At 36.5% G+C, this 22280-nt stretch overlaps 1 protein-coding gene across 2 annotated transcripts in view; it reads right to left on the bottom strand.

Moving 5' to 3' along the window:
• FOLH1B (folate hydrolase 1B) overlaps positions 1 to 22280 on the bottom strand; it is a 73160-nt gene that overhangs the window by 47231 nt on the left and 3649 nt on the right. For both annotated transcript variants that reach the window (XM_040256517.1, XM_040256516.1), the window contains exons 3-4: positions 16851 to 17037; positions 11526 to 11627 (exon numbers count right to left, since the gene is read on the bottom strand). In XM_040256517.1, coding sequence (XP_040112451.1) covers positions 11526 to 11627; positions 16851 to 17037 — 289 coding nt within the window. The remainder of the gene's footprint in view (positions 1 to 11525; positions 11628 to 16850; positions 17038 to 22280) is intronic.

The following is a 22280-nucleotide window of genomic DNA, read 5'->3' on the forward strand; positions in this document are numbered from 1 at the left end:
TCAGTGTTCTTCACGCACTTTTTTTTTTTTTTTTTTTGCTTACCTACTCCTTAAAAATTAATTTGAAAAGCAATGTATCTCTCCTTTATTTTTAGGTTCACATCTGAAATTGTTTGTCATATCTTTAAGCTGCCATAAAGAATGCAATTTCCAGCACATTATAAATATTAACATTTTCAGAAGCAATTTTACCTTTTATTTATATCCAAAAGAATTTAAATACTATAATGATTTTATTCAAAATCATTCAACAACATTATAAAGCCACACTCTTAAGTCAGAATTTTGTCATCAAGTTTTCTCCTTGAACTCATATTTTCCCCCTTGCCAAAGCATCTTACTATATATACTAAGGTGACACCAGGGTGTCCTGCCTAGATTCCTCTTCATTGAAGATGTCCTTGCTCCAGAGAAGGAAGGCTCTCTGCAGGCCATCTTCAAAGTCAGCCCTTGCTCAAGACCAGCTACACACAGCCACTCTGCTCGAGGTCGTGCCCTTCCAGGATACACATGCTCAATGACTGATCCGTGTGGGAACAGAAAGATCCGGTCATCTTTGTCCAGCCCACGGCATTCTGAAGGGCTATTCTGACTCCAGAGCAGCCCACTTGGTCAGTTGAGGCTGTCCTTGAGCTGTCATTGACGTGCAATGTCTCCCTCTGTCTGTTCCAGCTTCCTTCCCCTCCCTGCCACAGATATTGATCCCAAGAGAACACTCCTTAATTAACATCTAGCATGACAAATTCCATTTCAGTTTCTGCTGCCTAGAAATCTGGATAATGCTTGTAAATCTTAATCACTGCCAAACCTGCCTTGATTAAGAATGCATGTGTATAGTGTTTAAAAATATTTATTTCCTATGGCAAGCTGTCCGTGTTAGGAAAATTCTTCAAGTAACTTACTATTATAATTATTAGCAGTATCAAAGTGAGTCTAAGCATCATTACAAACTTTCATAAACAATGCCTAAGCATAAAATTTTCCTTGAAATACAGCTTTCAGTGCTATGGGATGTTAAAACATTTGGTCATGGATATATGGATGAATAAATTATTTCCAGAATAAGTCAGGACTATCAGTTCTATTCACATTTCTCATTGTTAGACATGTTTTGAGAAATTTTAGGATATGAATGAAAAAAATGTTGTTATGGAATTTTCCCTGAATTATTTTAACTCTTTCCAAGTTAAAACCCCTAAATCTCACACTGATCTGTTATCCAAGTTAATTCTAATGGTATTAGCTGGAAACTCAATTAGACTCATCTTTAATTTTGTTCAACTATAAGCCATTTAACTTGACAAATTTATGTCACCTAGCTATTAGAATCTTTTACTAGCATCTCTTTGTTTGGAGGCCTAGAGATTTTTTTTTTTTTACAACTCAGAGATATGTTTCAGGGTAGATGAGTGATGTCTCTCATTCAAAAATAAGAAATAAATAATTGTAAATCAGGGAGGTGGGAACAGGGGACCAGTAGAGCCTTACCACAGGCTAGTTCTCAATTCCATGAAGAGTCCACTGAGAAACAAATAATGCGACTGTTTTATTTTAAATGATCCTATATCTGCCTTTGGAAAATCTTTACACACCCTAGTGTTTGAAGTCCCCATCCTACACTATTTCTAATATTCTATCCCTGTCTCACACTGTTTCTAGTATCCCATCATTTTATTTTGGTTATTGTTTTCCTCTTTGACTATGTCTTATAACATGTGCACAACAAATTTATAATGTATTGCAATAAGGTTGTTTCCAAGCTGACTCTCCGATTCCTTCCACAAATATGTTGAAGACATATCATTCTAGGAACTGCAGACACAGAGAATCCCTGTCTTTGAAGAAACTTATGTTCATGTGGAAGGCAGAGACAATAAATCATAAAAGTAATAAGCAAATTGTATACAATATTAAAAGGTGATGAGTTCTGTAGAGAAAAAAAATTAAGTATAAATATAGTAAGCAAATGGACCTTGTACTCAGTTGCATGCAATTTCCAAAAAAAAAAAAAAAGATGAAGAAAGCTTATTGAGAAAGTGACATTTGAATCTTTGCTTCAGGTAAAGGATTGCTTTTAGCTATTATTTTTCTTCCCAAGATTGATGCATGATTAACAAAGTATTGATGATAGCACTGTATGTCTGGTTTATAATCATTAGCCTTCTCTAGAGCACACTTTTATTCCAACTGTGAACACACAGCCATTAACCAATTTGGTTCCAGTGAATTCTGTTTAGCATAAATGTTCTACTTGAAATTTATTCATATTTAATATCACCAACTTTGATAAGACTGACTACTTCTTTAAATGCCTGTAAATTGTAGCTACCTTTTGATCTGCACATCTCACAAGACAAATTACAATGGAGAAGGGACAGGAGAAGAAATTAGTTTGAAAATGACAGAAAACTTCGAAAATGAAAACAAGTGTGGGCAGACAAGTCCTCTTGGCACTTCACAAATGCAAGCTGTCATTGCTAGTTAGAAAAAATCTTTGTTTTCAGACAATGACCTTCTTGTAAAATTTATACTGCACAATTGTTCTATAACTGGAAATAATTAACAATGTTGCACTGTTAGAATTTTCCATTTCTTTCAAGCTTCCATCTTCCTGCTCTTGTTAATAGAGATAGAATTGGGACATAAGACCAATGGTTCTCAAAGCATGGTTCCTGAACCCAGAGTCAATACCATCTAGGACCTTACCAGAAAAAACTCTCAGGCTTCACCCAAGATCTAGTGAAATTTAGGGGGTGTGAATCAGAATCTGTGTTTTATAAGCCCTCTAGATTATTGTGATACAAGCTGTCTTAGCAATATATTTTTTTTGGATAGGTCTCCTCAGGCAAGGGAAACAACAGCAAAAGTAAACAAATGGGACCGACTTCAATTCAAGAACCACTGAATTGAACTATAATTACAGACTTTGTTGAATTGCTAATTTCAAATAACCTAAAGCAAAACTTCTCTGATAGCTGAGTTGGTAAAGAACACGCCTGCAATGCAGGAGACCCCAGTTCAATTCCTGGTTTGGGAAAGTCCTCTGGAGAACAGATAGGCTACCCACTCCCATATTCTTGAGCTTCCCTTGTGGCTCAGCTGGTAAAGAATCCACTTGCAATGTGGGAGACCTGGGTTCGATCCCTGGGTTGGGAAGATCCCATGGAGAAGGGAAAGGCTACCCTCTCCAATATTCTGGCCTGGAGAATTCCATGGACTATATAGTCCATGGGGTTGCAAAGAGTCAGACACAACTGAGCCACTTTCACTTTCAGAGGATTCAGATGTAGATCCATAGACTGTGTGTACTTAGTCGCTTAGTTAAGACCAGGATCCTCTGTCCATAGGGATTCTCCAGGCAAGAATACTGGAGTGGGTAACCTATCCCTTCTCCAGGGAACTTATCACCCAGGAATAGAACCAGGGTCTCCTGCTTTGCAGGCAGATTCTTTACCAGCTAAGCTACCCGAGATCCATAGATGCTCACGGTGAAATATCCTAAGAACACACACAGACATACATAATTAAAAAACAAAACACTCCACTGCCTGGGTTATAGGTAATCCAATGAAACACACCAGCCAGCAAACCAATTTAGTATTTGGACATACACAAGTCCTCGGAGATTCCCTTGGAGAATCACATGTATCTTCCAGCCTCCCACTAATGTACAAGAGTTTAAATCTACTTGAAAGAAATGAGTTAATCATCTCTATAATATAATTTTCTTATGAGTAAAATAATTCTGTCATAACTGGACAGTTGTATTTCAAAGAATCAACTGGACCACTTTCTCACACCATTAAAAAAATAACTTCAAAACGGATTAAAGGGTTATATGCAAGACCTGAAACAATAAAACATTTAGAAGAAAACACAGGCAGCCCACTCTTTGACATCTGTCTTAGCAATATATTTTTTTTTGGATAGGTCTCCTCAGGCAAGGGAAACAACAGCAAAAGTAAACAAATGGGACGACTTCAAACTAAAAGTTTTGCACAACAAAGGGAACTAACTCTTAATACAACTAAAAGGCTGTCTACTGAATGGGAAAATGTATTTGCAAATGATACATCTGATAAGAGGCTAATATCCAAAATATACAAAGAATATAGACAAACAACCCAACTGAAAAAATGGACAGAAAACGGAATAGTCATTTTTCCAAAGAAGACATACAGATAGCCAACTGGCACATGAAAAGATGTTCAACATCATTAACCATCAGGGAAATGAAAACTAAAACCACAATGAGGGACTTACTTTCCAAGCAGTCCAGTGGTTAACACTCTGTGGTTCCACTGAAGGGGCACAGGTGTGGTCCCTGGTCAGGGGGAAACTAAGATCCCACATGTTGTGAGGCACAGCCAAAAAAAGAAAAAACACAGTGAGATATCACCTTACACCTATCAGAATGGCTATCACCAAAATAACAACAAATAACGTGATGGTGAGGATGCAGAGAAAAGGGAACACTGTGGCACAGTTGGTAGGCTTCCCGGGTGGCTCCATGGTAAAGAATCTGCCTGGCAATGCAGGAAAGGCAAGGAAAGATCCCTGGGTCAGGAAGATCCCTTGGAGGAGGAAACGGCAACCCACTCCAGTATTCTTGCCTGGAAAATCCCATAGACAAAGAAGCTTGGCGGGTTACAGTTCATAGGGTTGCCAAGAGTCAGACACAACTGAGCACACACACACACTGGTGTGGGCAGTCGCTATGGAAAACAGCATGATGGTTCCCTCCAAAATTAAAAATAGAACTGCCATACAATGCAGGAATTCCACTCTTAGGGAATATCCAATCCTGGGGAATTTATCAGAAAACAAAAACATCAATTCAAAAAGACACATGCAACCCTATGTTCACTGCATCATCATTTACAATAGTCAAGAAATGGAAGCAACTTAAACTCCCATCAAGGAAGATAGATAAAGAAGAGGTGGTAAATATAATCTATAATGTAGTATTACTCAGCCATAAGAAGAATGAAATCTTGTCATTTGCATCAACACGGATGGACCTAGAGGGTATTGGGCTGAGTGAAATAAATCAGGATAAGAAAGACAGATACCTGATGACTTGACTTATATGTGGAATCTAAAAAACACATGAATAAACAAAGCAAAACAGTAGCAGTCATAGATACAGAGGGCAAGCTGGTAGTTGCCAAAGGGGAGGGAATGAAAGGATGAGAGAAATACATGAGGGAGATTGAGAAGCATAAACTTCCAGTTACAAAATAAAGAAACAGGTATGAAATGTACTGTCTGGAGAATATAATCAGTAACTATTAATATGTCATATCTTTGTGTAGTGGTAGATGGTAACTAGACTCATTATGGTGATCATTTTGAAATATACAAAAATAATGAATCATGTTGTGTAACTGAAACTAATAGAGTGTTATGGGTCAACTGTACTTCAAAAACAAATGCACAGAGATGAGATCTGTGGTTACCAGAGATGGAGGGTGAGGGGTACGGCGGGATACTGGAGAAAGGCAGTCCACGGGTATAAACTTCCAGTTAGTACTAGACTTGAAATGTACAACATGGTAAATAAAATTAATTCTGCTCTATCTAATATATGAAAGTTGTCAAGAGAGTAAATCCTAAGAGTTTTAATCACAAGAAAAATTTTTTTTCTATTTCTTTGTATCTTTATCACTAAATTTATTGTCACAATTTTGTCATGATGTATGTAAAGTCAAATCATTATGTTGTATATCTTAAGCTCGTACAGTTGTTCTTGTTTAGTTGCTGAGTCATATCTGACTCTTGTCACCCCATGGACTGTAGCCCGCCAGGCTCCTCTGTCCATGGGATTCTCCAGGCAAGAATACTGGAGTGGGGTGCCACTTCCTTCTGCAGGGGATCTTCCTGATACAGGGATTGAGCCCATGTCTTCTGCATTGCAGGTAAATTCTTCACTACTGAGCCACAGGGGAAGCCCCAAAGTTATATCTTATTAAAATACCAATTATATCTCAGTAAAACTAGAACATTCAGAAAACTAAGATCATGGCATCTGGTCTCATCACTTCATGGGAAATAGATGAGGAAACAGTGGAAACAGTGTCAGACTTTATATTTTGGGGGCTCCAAAATCACTGCAGATGGTGATTGCAGCCATGATATTAAAAGACACTTACTCCTTGGAAGGAAAGTTATGACCAACCTAGATAGCATATTCAAAAGCAGAGACATTACTTTGCCGACTAAGGTCCTTCTAGTCAAGGCTATGGTTTTTCCAGTGGTCATGTATGGATGTGAGAGTTGGACTGTGAAGAAAGCTGAGCACCAAAGAATTGATGCTTTTGAACTGTGGTGTTGGAGAAGACTCTTGAGAGTCCCTTGGACTGCAAGGAGATCCAACCAGTCCATTCTGAAGGAGATCAGTCCTGGGTGTTCTTTGGAAGGAATGATGCTGAAGCTGAAACTCCAGTACTTTGGCCACCTCATGCAAAGAGTTGACTCACTGGAAAATTCTCTGATTCTGGGAGGGATTGGGGGCAAGAGGAGAAGGGGACGACAGAGGATGAGATGGCTGGATGGCATCACCGACTTCATGGACATGAGTTTGACTGAACTCTGGGAGTTGGTGATGGACAAGGCGGCCTGGCGTGCTGCAATTCATGGGGTCACAAAGAGTCGGACATGACTGAGTGACTGAACTGAACTAAAAGCTAGAAGAAAACAAATGAAAAAACAACAAGAAACAAAAAACAATGTACAAAAACTAATTGGGGAATTTTCATTGATTATAGAGTAAACCCACAAACTAATGAGCGCTTATCTTATTAAACTCTGTCTTCCCAGCCAGAAATATGATCTTCTTTATACGTAATATTGTCACTGCTCAAAAAATTTCACTGTTCTTCAACCAGTTCACAGTCATTTAATAATTTTTACAATTCATTTTATATTTGAGGGCTATTTTAAACTACATATTTGTTATATTTTCTGCTATTACATATCATTTGTCCTTATATTTAATTGGTAATATCAAGGCTATTTTAAAATAAAGAGCTATTAGTATTTGGGGGATATTCTGACTGTATCATTGTAAATAAAGAATGAGGAAATTAAGAAAGACCCAAATTGTGAAAATATAAAGAGAACACTGGACAATGTCACAATAAAAGAATTCTTTTCAGTAAAAAGCATTATAGACAACATGAACAAATATGGATAAAATTAGAAGCTGTTTGCAATATTTAAACCAATATGGGATGAATAACTAAAATATTTAAGAAACCACTGAAGTTAGTAAGAAAATGGCAAGAAATTCAACAGGAAAAGATGGCTGGTAATCATTTCACAGCATTAAAAAAAAAAAAACAGAATAGCTAACAAATAAGTGTGCTTAGATATGTATGATTTCATTTATAATCAAAAATGTGAATCAAAATTAATTAAAACAATAACACAGTTCAGTTCAGTTAAGTTGCTCAGTCGTACTCAACATTTTGTGACCCTAAGGACTGCAGCACACCAGGCTTCCCTTTCCATCACCAACTGCTGGAGCTTGTTCAAACTCATGTCCACCGAGTCAGTGATGCCATCCAACCACCTCATCCTCTGTCATCCCCTTGTCCTCCTGCCCTCAATCTTTCCCAGCATCAGAGTCTTTTCCAATGAGTCAGTTCTTCACATCAGGTGGCCAGAGTATTGGAGTTTCAGCTTCAGCATCAGTCCTTCCAATTAATATTCAGGGTTGACTTCTTTTAGGATTAACTGTTTTGCTCTCCTTAGTGTCCTTAGTGTCATCTTCTCTAGCATCACAGTTTGAAAGCATCAATTCTTTGGTGCTCAGCTTTCTTTATGGTCCAACTCTCACATCCATACATGACTACTGGAAAAACCATAGCTTTGACTATATGGACCTCTGTCAGCAAAGTGACATCTCTGCTTTTAACATGCTGTCTAGGTTTGTCATAGCTTTTCTTCCAAGGAGCATGCGTCTTTTAATTTCATAGCTACAGTCACCATTTGCAGTGATTTTGGAGCCCAAGAAAATAAAGTCTGTCAGTGTTTCCATTGTTTCCCCATCTATTTGCCATGAAGTGACTGAGCCAAATACCATGATCTTCGTTTTTTGAAAGTTGAGTTTGAAGCCAGCTTTTCACTCTCCTCTTTCACCTTCATGAAGAGGCTCTGTAGTTTCTCTTCTCTTTCTGCCATAAGGGTGGTGTCATCTGCATATTTGAAGTTATTGATGTTTCTCCCAGCAATCTTGATTCCAGCTTGTGCTTAATCCAGCCCAGCATTTTGTATGATGTACCCTACACAGAAGGTAAATAAGCAGAGTGACAATATAGAGCCTTGACATAACTCCTTTCCCGATTTGGAACCAGTCCGTTGTTCCATGTCCGGTTCTAAGTGTCGCTTCTTGATCTGCGTACAGATTTCTCAGGAGGCAGGTAAAGTGGTCTGGTATTTCCATGTCTTTCAGAATTTTCCACAGTTTATTGTGATCCACACAGTCAAAGGTTTTGATGTAGTCAATGAAGCAGAAATAGATGTTTTTCTGGAACTCTCTTGCTTTTTCTATGACCCAACAGATGTTGACAACTTGATCTCTGGTTCCTCTGCCTTTTCTAAACCCATTTTGAACATCTAGAAGTTCTCAGCTCACGTACTGTTGATGCCTGGCTTGGAGAATTTTGAGCATTACTTTGCTAGTGTGTGAGGTGAGTACAATTGTGCAGTAGTTTGAATTTTCTTTGGCATTGCCTTTCTTTGTGATTGGAATGAAAGCTGACCTTTTCCAGTCCTGTGGCCACTTCTGAGTTTTCCAAATCTGCTGGCATTTGAGTGCAGCACTTTCACAGCATCATCTTTTAGGATTTGAAATAGCTCAACTGGAATTCCATCACCTCCACTAGCTTTGTTCATAGAATCACAGAAAACTAACCAAGCTAATCACATGGATAACAGCCTTGTCTAACTCAGTGAAACTATGAGCCATGACAAGCAGGGCCACCCAAGATGAATGAGTCATGGTGGAGAGTTCTGACAAAACGTGAGCCACTGGAGAAGGGAATGGCAAACCACTTCGGTATTCTTGCCTGGAGAACCCCAAACTAACAAAACAACACAATTAGATAGGCAAAATTTAGAAAGTTATATAAGCTCAATTGTTGATGAAAATGTGAGGAAAAAGGAACACTCATATATAGTGTTGCAAGGAGCAATAAACTGCTGCAGTCTGAACATTGTGAAATGTAGTATTCCTTACAAACTGGCAATCCCACTACTGGTTTACTGTACACGGAGAAACCCTTGCAAGCCTATACAGGGACATGTATGAGCACATGCTCTCCAACACTGTTGTAATTTAGATTTAGAGGCAAACCACATGTTTGCCACTAAGAAAATGGATAAGCTCCATGTGGTGTGCACATAAAATGGGGTACTATGAAACAGTAAAAAGTAATGAACCACTCTGACATAAAATAGATTTTTTAAAAATAGCTAATTGAAAATAGTCATGGACCAAGACCTAAGGTATAATATTATTTGCATATATTCAAAATATACCAATCACTAATAAGCCCATGTTTTTATAAGAATACATACCTTCCTAAAAGTATAAATACATTACAGATGGTGGCAGGGTGTAGGGGATGTAGCGAAAAGGAATGAGATTGAAAATAAGGATAAAAGATGAAAGGAAAGAAATTAAATTAGGAATCTTACATGGACCCATGATGGTAATGTGCCTTACCCAGAAGATAAAGTCTATGTAATTCTAGACACCTGAGATCTAAAATATATTATCTCTTCATTCCCAGTTTTTATATCCTTTATTTCTATGTTATATCAATTATGAAGTAACTACAATGACTATAAGGTACCTATTTATGTGCAAATTTGGGGGAAAATTTTTCTAATATTGTGCCATTAACTATGATGTTAACTATTCATTTGAAACAAATTTCATACAACTATAGAAAATATTCTAAACCTGTGAGAGTTTTTAAATATGTTAATCAAATGCATTAGAAAATAATAAAAAAGAGTATGTTTTTAAACCTTACATATTAAAAAATATAGCATTGCCTAATATTAAATCATAGGTTTAATAATTAATTAAAAACATAGGTTTATTGCCTATGTTTTTACAATAAACATTAACTGACTGGTGAAGTGTTTTAGTCACTCAGTTGTGTCTGACTCTGCAACCCCTTTGACTGTAGCCTGGCAGGCTCCTCTATCCATGAGATTTTCCATGTAAGAATACTGGAGTAGGCTGCTATTTCCTTGGAGCTTTAAATAGCAATTCAGTTCTAAATGTAAATTTTTTACTAGGCATGTTTCTGATAATAGTCAAGTGTCTATCTCTCTATTGAGTGATACTTACTTCAATATTCCAACTTCTTGGAATATCCTAGGTACCTCAAACTCTATATGTCCAAAACTGAACCTGCTGCTGCTGCTAAGTCGCTTCAGTCGTGTCCGACTCTGTGTGACCCCATAGACAGCAGCCCACCAGGCTTCCCCGTCCCTGGGATTCTCCAGGCAAGAACACTGGAGTGGGTTGCCATGTCCTTCTCCAATGCATGAAAGTGAAAAGTGAAAGTGAAGTTCCTCAGTCATGTCCGACTCTTAGCGACCCCATGGACTGCAGCCTACCAGGCTCCTCTGTCCACGGGATTTTCCAGGCAGAGTACTGGAGTGGGTTGCCATTGCCTTCTCCAAAAACTCAATCTACCTGATGTCAAATACTATAGCAAGAGAGGTAATATTTTAAAAGACATTAATAAATTATATTCAACTCTTTCAAGTTTAGCTTTCATATAAAAAACAAAGTACTATCCAAGAATCTGGGGATTTACTGTGAAAACTCAGATAATAAATATGCACACTGCCTTATTAAGTAAACCATACAAATTTTCTAAAAAGGATATCATTCATTTGAAAATGGCAACAATTTCAAATTCTCATTCAGTTTCTTTATAAAATTAATCCAGGTCTTACAATGGTAGCAAAATATGTAGTATTTTCATATAGTGGAAATTAATTGGCAATAAAAAAAGAACAATCTATGGATAAGTGCAAAACATGTGAATTTTCACAGGTCCTATACTTACAAATGCTATCAATTCCATTTATATGAATTACTAGTAGAGGCAAAAATAATCAAAGGTGGCCAAAAAAAAAAAAAAAAAAAAACTGGAGAATGAGAATGACTGCCTTGGGAGTGTGTGGGGCTGACTGAGAAGGGGCTTAGAAGTACATTCTGAAGTGACAGTAATATTCTATGTGTAGATGGTGCTTTAATTACACAGGTGTATGCATTTGTCAAATAAATGTTCACTTTGGATATCCCCATCTCAGTGTGGTAAATTTTATCCAAAAAAAACACTATGAACACAAAATGTATATTCCTTCTTATTACTAAGACATTCTATTTCTTAAATGTAGAAAAAGATAAATTTGGATTACATCAAAAACCTCCACAATACCCCTTTAATTATTGCGGAAGTTCTGTTTGTTATTTTTATCACATGCATTTTTACCTCTGGCATTCCTTGTGGAGAAAAGGCACTAAAGGGTGGCACAACATCTGAGACATTTTCATATCCTGGAGGAGGCGGTTCAAATAACGATGTGTTGAAAATCTAGAGAAGCAAAACATAATAATCAGAAGCAAATCAGGTAAAGCTTAATTACTACAATCAAGCAAAGAAACCCCTCTTTTGCCAGGAGAGGGTTAGTCAAGACTTTTTATTTTAAAGATGCAAATCAAAGAGCCAGCCCTGTGCTAGAAGCTGTGAGGAGTTCAAGAGGTGAATAACTACAGACCCTCAGAGGGTCTACAAGCACCAGCTTTTGATTTAGAAGGAAAAGTTCACTTTCCAAATAAAAAAATAACATCACGTAGTGTTATTAGTTGGAGAAGGCAATGGCAACCCATCCAGTACTTTTGCCAGGAAAATCCTATGGACTGGGGAGCCTGGTAGGCTGTAGTCCATGGGGTCACTAAGAGTTAGACACGACTGAGCGACTTCACTTTCACTTTTCACTTTCATGCATTGGAGAAGGAAATGGCAACCCACTCCAGTGTTCTTGCCTGGAGAATCCCAGGGACGGCGGAGCCTGGTGGGCTGCCATCTGTGGGCCGCACAGAGTTGGACAAAACTGAAGCAACTTAGCAGCGGCAGCAGCGGTGTTATTAGTCACTTATAAAAATGCTAAGCTAATTACTTATAAACAAATTAAAGGTTAAATTCAATTCTAACCAAACATAATTTTTCAAGTGTATCACTGACACTGTTAAGTGGGAATCAATATTATTTTACTTTCCAAACTACTAAAATAAATATAATTAATTAAATTAACCATTGCCCCACCCCCAAAAGAGAAGAGAAAGAAAAAAAAGAGAGAGAGAGAAAAAAGGAACATTATGGGGAAAAGTAAAAGTAAAAATCATATAAGTATTATTACTATGTCAGTACTAACAATTTTTTTTTTAATTTTTTAAAAAAGCTTAGTATGTCAGACTAGATAAATTCAACTGTGTACCATTTTACAAGAAGTTACTTAAACATATGATCACAGTAAGTCTGAAAATAGCAATGCAGAAAAAGAAACACTAAACAAATACTGTTTATACCTAATGGAAGAGCTCCAAACTACAGGAATTGACAGAATTCAAAACGGAAATAAAAATAATCCACCATTATGGTGAGAAAATCTAATATTCCTTTCCCAGTAATTAATAAAAATAGACAAAATGAGAGCACATCAAGGATAAAGGATATTTTAGCCAAACTTTTAACAAATTTTAACTAATAAGCAAATATAAAATTATTAAACTCAAAACTACAAATATTTTTTTCAAATAACAAGAGAACATTTATAAAAATTGATGACATAATAGACTGTAAAGAAATGACTGCAAAGGATTAGTGTCACACACATTATAATTATTTGATCACAATGTAGTTAATATAGAAAATCAGATTTTGTGAGATCTAGTTGGAGTTCTTGGAAGGAAATGTATGGTTTTAAATACTCATATTAGAAAAGAAGAAAAGCCCAACATCAATAAATTAAGTATTCAATTGAAAATTTACAACGAACAGCAAAATAGAGACTAGGAAGGTAAAGGGGAACTTAAGAAAAAAATGTAATACAAATAAATAATATTAGGAGTAGAAAAACAGACATACCTATAGATCTTGCAAAAAAGATAGTAAGAAAATACTAGGAAGAATTATGCCAATAATTGAAAACTTAGATGAAATGGAAAAATGCATTTAAAAAAAAATTAAAACTGACATAACAGTGCATTTAAACAAATCTGAATACTCTCATAACTAAAAAGAAATTGAATCAGTAGCTTAAAATCTTCCATAAATCAAAGTATCAAAACCAAGTGGTTTTTCCTTTGATCTGAAATACTAAAAGATTTTTTAAATACAACACAACCTATTTCAGAGATTAAAAACTCATTTTATAAGGCAAGTATAATCTAAAAATTATAACCAAATAAGCAAATTGCAGAAATACAGGCCAAACATGTTATCAATATAATAAATGTATACAGATATGAGTTGAAAACTCTACTACAGACTAATATTATACATTTCAAAAATGTAAACTAAACTAATATTACATCATTTATTATAATTATCATCATGAAAAAGAAAACTTATATGCTCATCTCAAAAGTTATCCAGAAAAAGAAAAAATTTCTCATAAAATTCAATATAAATTCATGACAAAAAAGTCTTAGTGAACTTGAAAAGTGAATCAGTGCGTGCTGTGCTAAGGCGATTCAGTTGTCTCCAATCTCTGTGATCCAGGGACAGAAAAGCACACTGGCGCGGGTTCCCACGCCCTCCTCCACTGGATCTTCCCGACCCAGGGATCGAACCCACGTCTCTTATGTCTCCTGCACTGGAAAGTGGGTTCTTTACCACTAGTGCCACCTGGAAAGCCCTGAATTAAGGTAACCTGACATAAATATCAAAATTCAGGTGAAACATTAAAGACATTCAAGTCAAGGACACCTGCTTTCTTCACTTCCTTTCAATATTAAACTATAGGTCCTGGCCAGTGCAGTAATTTAAAGGTGTTGGGAGATGGAGAGTGAAGCTGAGCTGATACTATACTAAAGCACGAGTTACCTACTTCAGATGCTAACAGAATCTAAAATGAAACCAAATCAACGACTACTCTTCAAAAATTCCCACATCTTCCATTTTTCCTGTAATTTTTCTCTGGTCCACATAGAGAACAAACTGAACTGAAGCACTGGGGGAAATTCTAAGAAAAACTAAGCTAAAGCGCAGTAACCTTGAGACAAAGTCATCACATCAGCAAGTCTTTCAGTCGAGGAAGCATTCAAGCTAGTCTCACTTGATTTGCCTTTATGGTAACCTTCAATTTTACAGCATCACTGAGCAGGTGGACTTCACATCAAGTTTATGAGTTATTCCAACAACTGGGAAAAGTTTCTTATGGTCAAGGAAATGACTCTTTTGGGTGACTTCATCAAAGACAGACAATACGCCAGTGAGCAATGTTCACTATCCAACATTCACTAACATAGCCTCAAACTATGTATTCTGAGTATAACTAAAACAATTTTGGTTTACAAATTTTTACTTAACTTTTGCAACATAAAAAGGCAATATATATATATATATATATATACACACACACACATATGTGTATATATATATATAGTTCAATCTATATGGCGCCATTGTCCCTACATAAATAAAGAGAAAATAATGCATAATATGTGTTGAAAACATTTTTGGTAGAATCTATAAAATATTAATCCTATTTGTTGTCTGTGGGAAGGGGAACATGTCTGTGCCATGCAGGACAGTAAAGTTCGTAGTTTACCTAGCTTGGCTATGAACGGTCAGTCACATTAATTGATCTGGGAGATTGGGACCCAGTAAGAGAGCATCTGTAGTTGGGGCAGAGGGCTGAGAATAGACCTGACCTGTCATAAGGTCAAAAGAAAATGCATGAATCTGAAACACAAGCAATACAAGCACATCATTTAAAGAGACAGAGGCAAATATCAAAAGAATCAACTCAGGGCTGAACAGTGATTCCCTCAGGGAAGAAGGAAATAGGGAGGAAGCAAGGCCCTTTGAAGAACTGTGTGAATATTTATGTGCAGGTATAACTTGGATAAAAAGAAAATTGAATTAATGATATAACTTTCAAAAAAGTTAACAAGCTTTTGGCAGCTAACCCCATTCAGGAAAACCTCCAAAATAAAACTTCTACATTATATGTGTATGTTACGGAACAGGCTTTAGAAATTTCATAAATGCTTATAATAGGAAAAACAAATAATGAAATGAAATAAAAGCAAAGGTAGGGATGAAACTGGGAAGTGAAGAGTAAGAAAAGAGAAGAAAAATGAAAGTTTGTTATTTTCTTCATTGTATACAATCACCCAATTTGAGAAATCAAATTTGGTTTAATGCATTTTTTCACCCTTAATTTTTATTTTTATTTTTTATTTCACAGTGTTGTTTTCGTTTCTGCCATGCAACAATGCAAGTCAGTCTTAATTACGCACACACGTCATTACAGAGCACCAGACTGGGCTCCCTGTGCCCACAGGGACCTCTCGCCAGCCGTCCATCTTAAACCCGATAGCGCGTATATGTTGATGCTACTTTCTCCATTTGTCTCCCTCTCTCCCTACCCCACTGTTTCCACGTATTTTTTAATAGTACTAGCATTTTACTATGTGATCAAATACTCTTCCTAAATATACTTTTTAAATAATTATATAGATAATGTCACCACTTATAAAAGCTATGGAATTTTATGGAGTATATTGATATTCCCCACACCAACCTTAAAAATATTTTTAAAATTGTGAAATGGTTTGAGAGTATTTTTAAAAGTTAAACTGTATTAACTACTATCATTTTAAAAGAGTGAATATGTAAAGTTTCAACTCATATTAGGAAATTTACCATGGGATTATATCACTGACTGCAAAATAGCATATTAATCATTAAGAAAAACTGATTCATCAGTCAATAAGAGGAGGTGATTAAAAATTTGTATGTACAAAAATCACATGACATTTTGTGCTGACCAATCAAACTGGATACATTTGAAGCTATATGCAATTTAGAAGCTCCAGAGGAGGGGACTCAAGAAAGCTATCTAGAGGAAAAGGGCTATTTTAGATATGGATATGGTAGCTCTAAGGCAAATAGTGATGAATATATGAGTTATATTTTATGAGCTTTCATATTGAATATACATCATGATATGAAATATCTCAACTACTTGTATCATCTTCTTTTCCAATTATGTGCCCTAACTAGCAAAGAAGACTGTAAATTTTTAGCATAGATGTAATTCTCTAGTGTTTCTCTCCAAATTCTCTTCTTTCCAAATGCCCACACCCAAGTTCTGGGTATACAGCTGAATACATGATCATAGGAAATATAATCATGAATTACCAATAAAAGCCTACTGGCTCAAACAACACATCTCTCAATTTCCTAGCATCCTCAAATAGATGCATGATCTTTTTCATCTGAACCAATCAAAAGTATATCTAATTTAGCTGTAGTTTACTAACATATATTTTGTTAGTGAACAACAATTAAAAAGAAGAAAATAGCAACTGTCATCAAGCATCAATTTCTCAGAATCTTTTCAACATCACATTAAATTCCAACATCATTAAGAAAGAGTTGGCGCCAATAGTAAGATCATTAAAGGCATAATTCACAAGTGTCAATACTGATTTCTGCCAGCGTTTGGAGATGGCACCGGGCATTCTTTTACAGAAGGCATTTCAAAAGAGAAGATGGGGGAGCTTATTTTTTCTTTCTTTTTACCTCATTTCCATCTTCATCAATTATTGAGATGTAGTTGGGAACAGTCTCATTTGGATAGGACAACAGGACATCATAATGGGCTAACTCAACAGAATCCAGGCCAAATTCTCTCCACTGAGCTTGAATTTCCTTTGCAAGCTGGAAGTTTTGTTCTGTTCCAGCTAAATGTGGTATCCGTGTAAAATTACTGTTGAACAAAAATTGAAAGTGGTTAGAAATTGTTTAGTCAGCCTTTGTCTTAAATCAACAACCAAATAAAGCAGATTTACATTAAAAAAATACTTTTAAATGCTGCACCTTAAAAAAGCAAAGTAGTACCATTATCAAGTCAAATAGATTTTAAAGTGTGTTTTAAAATCTTCATGCTCTAATTTGTACTCATTCAAGAGAAAAATCAGAAAAACTGATCTTCATAGAGAATTGGTAAGTGTACGCCTGTAGAGGATCTCTCCATATTAGATGAAGAAAGTGTTCTATTCTTTCCTTAAGACTCAGGCATATTTGAACTTTCATGGAATTATCTATTTATTTTACCTTGTAAAATATAATTGGAAAGTAAAAAATATTTTCAGCCAAAGATCAAGCTGTGACATTCCAAGAACCACTGATAATCACATTTATTTTAAAATAATGAACATTACAGCCAAGTGAGAAACCTTTTGACTAGCAACCATTTTAAAGTGTCTTCTTTAAGAAGTAATTTGGACATATTTACACAAGCTCAAACTGAATCTTTTGTACTCCATTCACCATGCATTCTAAGTATAATACTAAAAATCAACAATGAGAATTAGTCTGACCAAGAATATCTTTAACAAATAACAAACTATGTGGCTAAAATTTTAGCTACCACAAATATTTTCAAGAATAGACTAATTTCTCATTTAATATGTGTAGATACTGGGGCTTTTGTTTTAAAACTCTCTTTCTTGGAAATCTGTTGTTTCCTTGAAGATTCAGTTCACTTGTTATTTTCAATTTAAATCGTTTCAAGAAAAATAATCCCATATGACAAAGCCTCATGTGTCATGAAATGACATTTATTCATTTCTAGCTTATAAATGTCTTGAGCTTCATGAATTTTTCATTCTAATTATGTAGGTTTTTCTAAACTCAACCTACTTCCATTATTACAGTGATTAAAAAAAAAAAAATAACCAACATAGCTATAGTCATCCTAATTTCAAGTGCTGAATCAACTGTGTATCTTAAAAAAAAAAAAAAATAAGGGAGGAAGGGGAGTCCTGGGATTAATTTTATAATTAGAGTAAAATCATTTAAATTTTTATTTACAGAAATAGTACTACAATTCTCATTCAATAAATATTTAGAAGTTTAAAACCCTACATATGATTTCTAATGTATATTTGCAAAATACAGTAATGAAAAGAACACAATTTTAAGAGGCAGCTGAGGCATCTATGCATTTCCTCATCGACCTGGAAAGAAAACATTATACAGCAAACATGTTGCTATTTTATTCCCTATTACACAAATCCAAACTGTAACATAACTAAAATAGATGCAAAGTATGCAAATTTCCTGAAGTCATAGCTATAACTCTATTCTTACATGAAATAATTGTTACGGGAGGCTTGACCCTGCCCACACATACACACACAGGAGATCATTATCAGACTTTATTATCAAAATGACTCCCCTAAAACTAAATTCCCCTGCCAAGTTCATGATGAACCTCTCTATCCAAAAAGCCTTATTCCTTTTTCCTATTCAGTCTCTATTCCTGTCAGGATTAAGAAGTGTCAAAGAAAAAGGCAGATTGAAACCAAGCAGTACCTCGAAGGGCCCTCCCAGATGCAAAAGCCCCACAGAGCCCCCCATTTATATTTTGTAGTAAAAGGCTTTAATCTCCTAGGCCTTCCCTGAGTTCCAAAGAGCAGACACAAGCAATTACTATTATGAAAGTAAGCGAATACAGAAATAAAGGAAAAGTGGTAAAGCAAGAAAAGTAATGGTAGTTTAAACAATATAACAATCTGATGCCTATCTTTGAGCTGTTCTGCAGAAACTGAGAACCCCACATAGCTGGAGTATGGTGACTACGTGCTGACCACAGGACATAGACCTGAGACTACTCAGAACCACAAAGTTGATGATTCAGATTTCTGAAACATCATCTGGTTACCTCATCACCAACCAATCAGAAGAAAGTCCATGAGCTGCAACCAGTGTCTCAAATGTTGTCTTTAAAAACCCTCCCTTTGAAAGCCATCTATGATTTCCGGTCACTTGAGTATGAGGTGTCTGTTCTCTCTATTTGGTACCCTATAATAAACACTGTACTTCTTCACCTCAACCCAGTGTCAGTAGATTGACTTTGCTGCCCAGCAGGCTAGCAGACCCAAGTTTCATCAGGTAACATGATGAGTGAAATTCCTGGTAAAAGTTTTGTTGTTATCAATTGACATACAACAAGCATGCTATGATTAGCGTTAGAATCCATTCATTTGGAGAAAAGTTGATCCTAAAAATGACAAGTAGAAAAAAAGATTTGTTTCCAAGGATAAATAAAATCAATTGGCACAAAATCAGTATACTACAGGTTTTGCCACTGTCTTGTTGTATGATCCTGGCCATGTCTTAAATTTCTCATTCATTGTGTGTGCTTAGCGGCTCAGTCATGTCTGACTCTTTAAGACCCCCATGGACTGTAGCCCACCAGGCTCCTCTGTCCATGGGATTCTCTAGGCAAGAATACTGGAATCGGTTGCCATTTCTTCCTCCAGGGGATCTTCGCAACCCAGGGATGGAACCCGAGGCTCCAGTGTCTCCTGCATTGCAGATGACAGGATTCTTGGCCCTCTGAGCCATCAGAGAAGCCCTCTCATTCATACAGGAGAAAATTGCTACCTCACTAATACACAAAGATCTGAGGCTCAATGAGACAACTGGTAATAAACAGAAGTTCCTATCTTTTTGTTTTAATCAATTGAGAAGTGTGTCACAATTTCTTGACCTACTAGAATATCAAGTTATTTTTTAATTTATTTGAATAATTTATTAACTATCCAAAATAGCTAACATCGTGCATTTTAAAAATAGGCACATACATCTCTGTCTGGCTAGAAAACTTTAAATATGTCCTAAGTATCATTATGTCGTCTCAATTAATAAAGGGAGCTATTGATGTATGTTTTAATATACTACATTTGGTTTACGAATGAACAATGCTTAGAGACATTAGGTGACTTAAAGACAACCAGTGAAAGGTAGAACTGGTATTCAAATGCACATCAGTGAAATTCTAAAATATTCCTCTAAAATAACCTTGTCTTTCAGAACATGTGGAGGAAGAATGCAAAATAATGAACAAATCTGAGACTTTAACCAGGTGTTACAAAACAAAAGGAAAACATGCAACAACCTTGCACGCCAAGGTTAATCCTCTCAGTCAGAGTCAAGCAACTTTGAAACAGTAGAGAAGAATCTTTAGCAGTAAAGCAAAGGGTTAGAAAAGGGGAGAAGACAGATCTGAGCCTTTAATGACCTTTAATCCTCCCAGTCAGAGTCAAGTAACTTTGAAACAGTAAGGAATCTTTAGCAGTAAAGCAAAGGGTTAGAAAAGGGGAGAAGACAGATCTGAGCCTTTATAATGACCCCTGACCTAAGGGTATAAACAGACTGAACAGCTCCAATGGACAAATGGCGAACTGGAATTATGGGGAGTTCAGGAGGCTTCTGGAGATTCTGTGGCCCTTGGAGGGGTGAGTGGGGGTTCTGTTCATCTCTTTTTGTGTTAATGGTGAAAATTCTTGAGTTTTAAATGATGCCAAGTAGGGCCCTGTGGGGTTTCAGGCATGGAGGCCTTTTTTGTCCCCGACTTCTATAGGCAAGATTCTACCTTCATGACCTTCCCTGAGTTCCAAAGGGCAGACTCAAAACAGCTGCTAATCAAGAGAGGAACAGCCAGGAAACCACCTGAGATACAGTGAGATTAAAGGAATCAGAAAAATTCATCAAGTTTAAGAGACCCAACCACCTGAGACCCTGCACACATGCTAACCTTGTCAGTTTGCAGAAGAATGCTAATACCTTGGTCCTTGTCACATAACCCTATCTGACTATTTAACCTCTTCCATTCTCCGGGGCTTCCCTGGTAGCTCAGATGGTAAAGAGTCCGCCTACAAGGCAGGAGACCTGGGTTCAATTCCTGGGTCTAGAAGATCCCCTGGAGGAGGAAATGGTTACCCACTCAGATATTCATGCCTAGAGAATCCCCCTGGCGGGTCACATGGGGTCACAGAGTTGGACACAACTGAGTGACTAACACTATTCTCCAGGGAGAGGAGCACAGTTCTTGAGGTACTCCCCCTCTGCCTGCCAAATAAATAAAGTCACTCTTTCCTCCTCCATAACTGTCTCCATATTTCTGTTCATCATTGGTACACAGAGAGCCAAGATTTTGGCTGCATAAACAGGAGATCTTGGTCAAGGCATGGAGAATAAGCAAAAAGCTGAGGGCCCAGAAAGTGAGAGAGAAAGGTATTTGTTTTTCTTCTTTGCTGGTCACTCTATGTCACAGAGGATGAGATGGTTGGATGGCATCACTGACTCAATGGACATAAGTTTGAGCAAACTCCAGCAGACAGTGAAGGACAAGGAAGCCTGGCATGCTGCTGTCTATGGGGTCCCAAAGAGTCAGACACAACTTGGCGACTGAATAACAACAACCATGCCACAGGTCAGAAAAGGACAAAGGAAGCAGAGGTAGCATCTGTCTAGGAGTGAAGATTAAAAAAATTTTAAATTCCATATCTCTCACCAGAAATGGCCCTTATAAAGAGTTGACAGATGCCCTAGCAAATTTTATTCATAGTTTTCATTCTAAAGACTATGTATGTATTCTCTCTGGTGTTAGTTGGCTCATTATGTCCAACTCTTTGAGATCGCATGGACTGTAGCCCACCAGGCTCTTCTGTCCATAAATTCTCTAGACAAGATACTGGAAAATGTCGTCATTCCCTTCTCCAGGGGATCTTCCCAACACAGGGATCAAACCCGGGTCTGCTGCATCTAAGTATCTGTTCACTTGGCTGTTGCTATATAAAATTATAACTTGCATTCATAAAGGAATCCTTCAATCATTATCAGGATTTCAAGTATTTTGTTTTAAAAGAGTCTAAGTATTCCAATCGATCAGTCAATAAAAGTGTTTTATTTTTAGTTGTCTTGCAAATAGCTTTTAAATTTACTCATTTACTCTTTTTCTCTATACCAGGGATAGCTATTTCAGGAAATAGGCAGCAGGTTTTTACACTAGGTCACACATATGCTCTCTAATTTCATGCTCATCATAACAGTATCACTATTCCCATTTTATAGATGTGAAAATGAGAGCTCAGGAAGGTTACATATTCACTCGAAGTTATGTTAATATCAACAGGCAAAGATGGAATTTAAACTTGTAAA

Source organism: Oryx dammah, unplaced genomic scaffold (assembly GCF_014754425.2).
Source record: "Oryx dammah isolate SB20612 unplaced genomic scaffold, SCBI_Odam_1.1 HiC_scaffold_15, whole genome shotgun sequence".
Lineage (NCBI taxonomy): Eukaryota > Metazoa > Chordata > Mammalia > Artiodactyla > Bovidae > Oryx > Oryx dammah.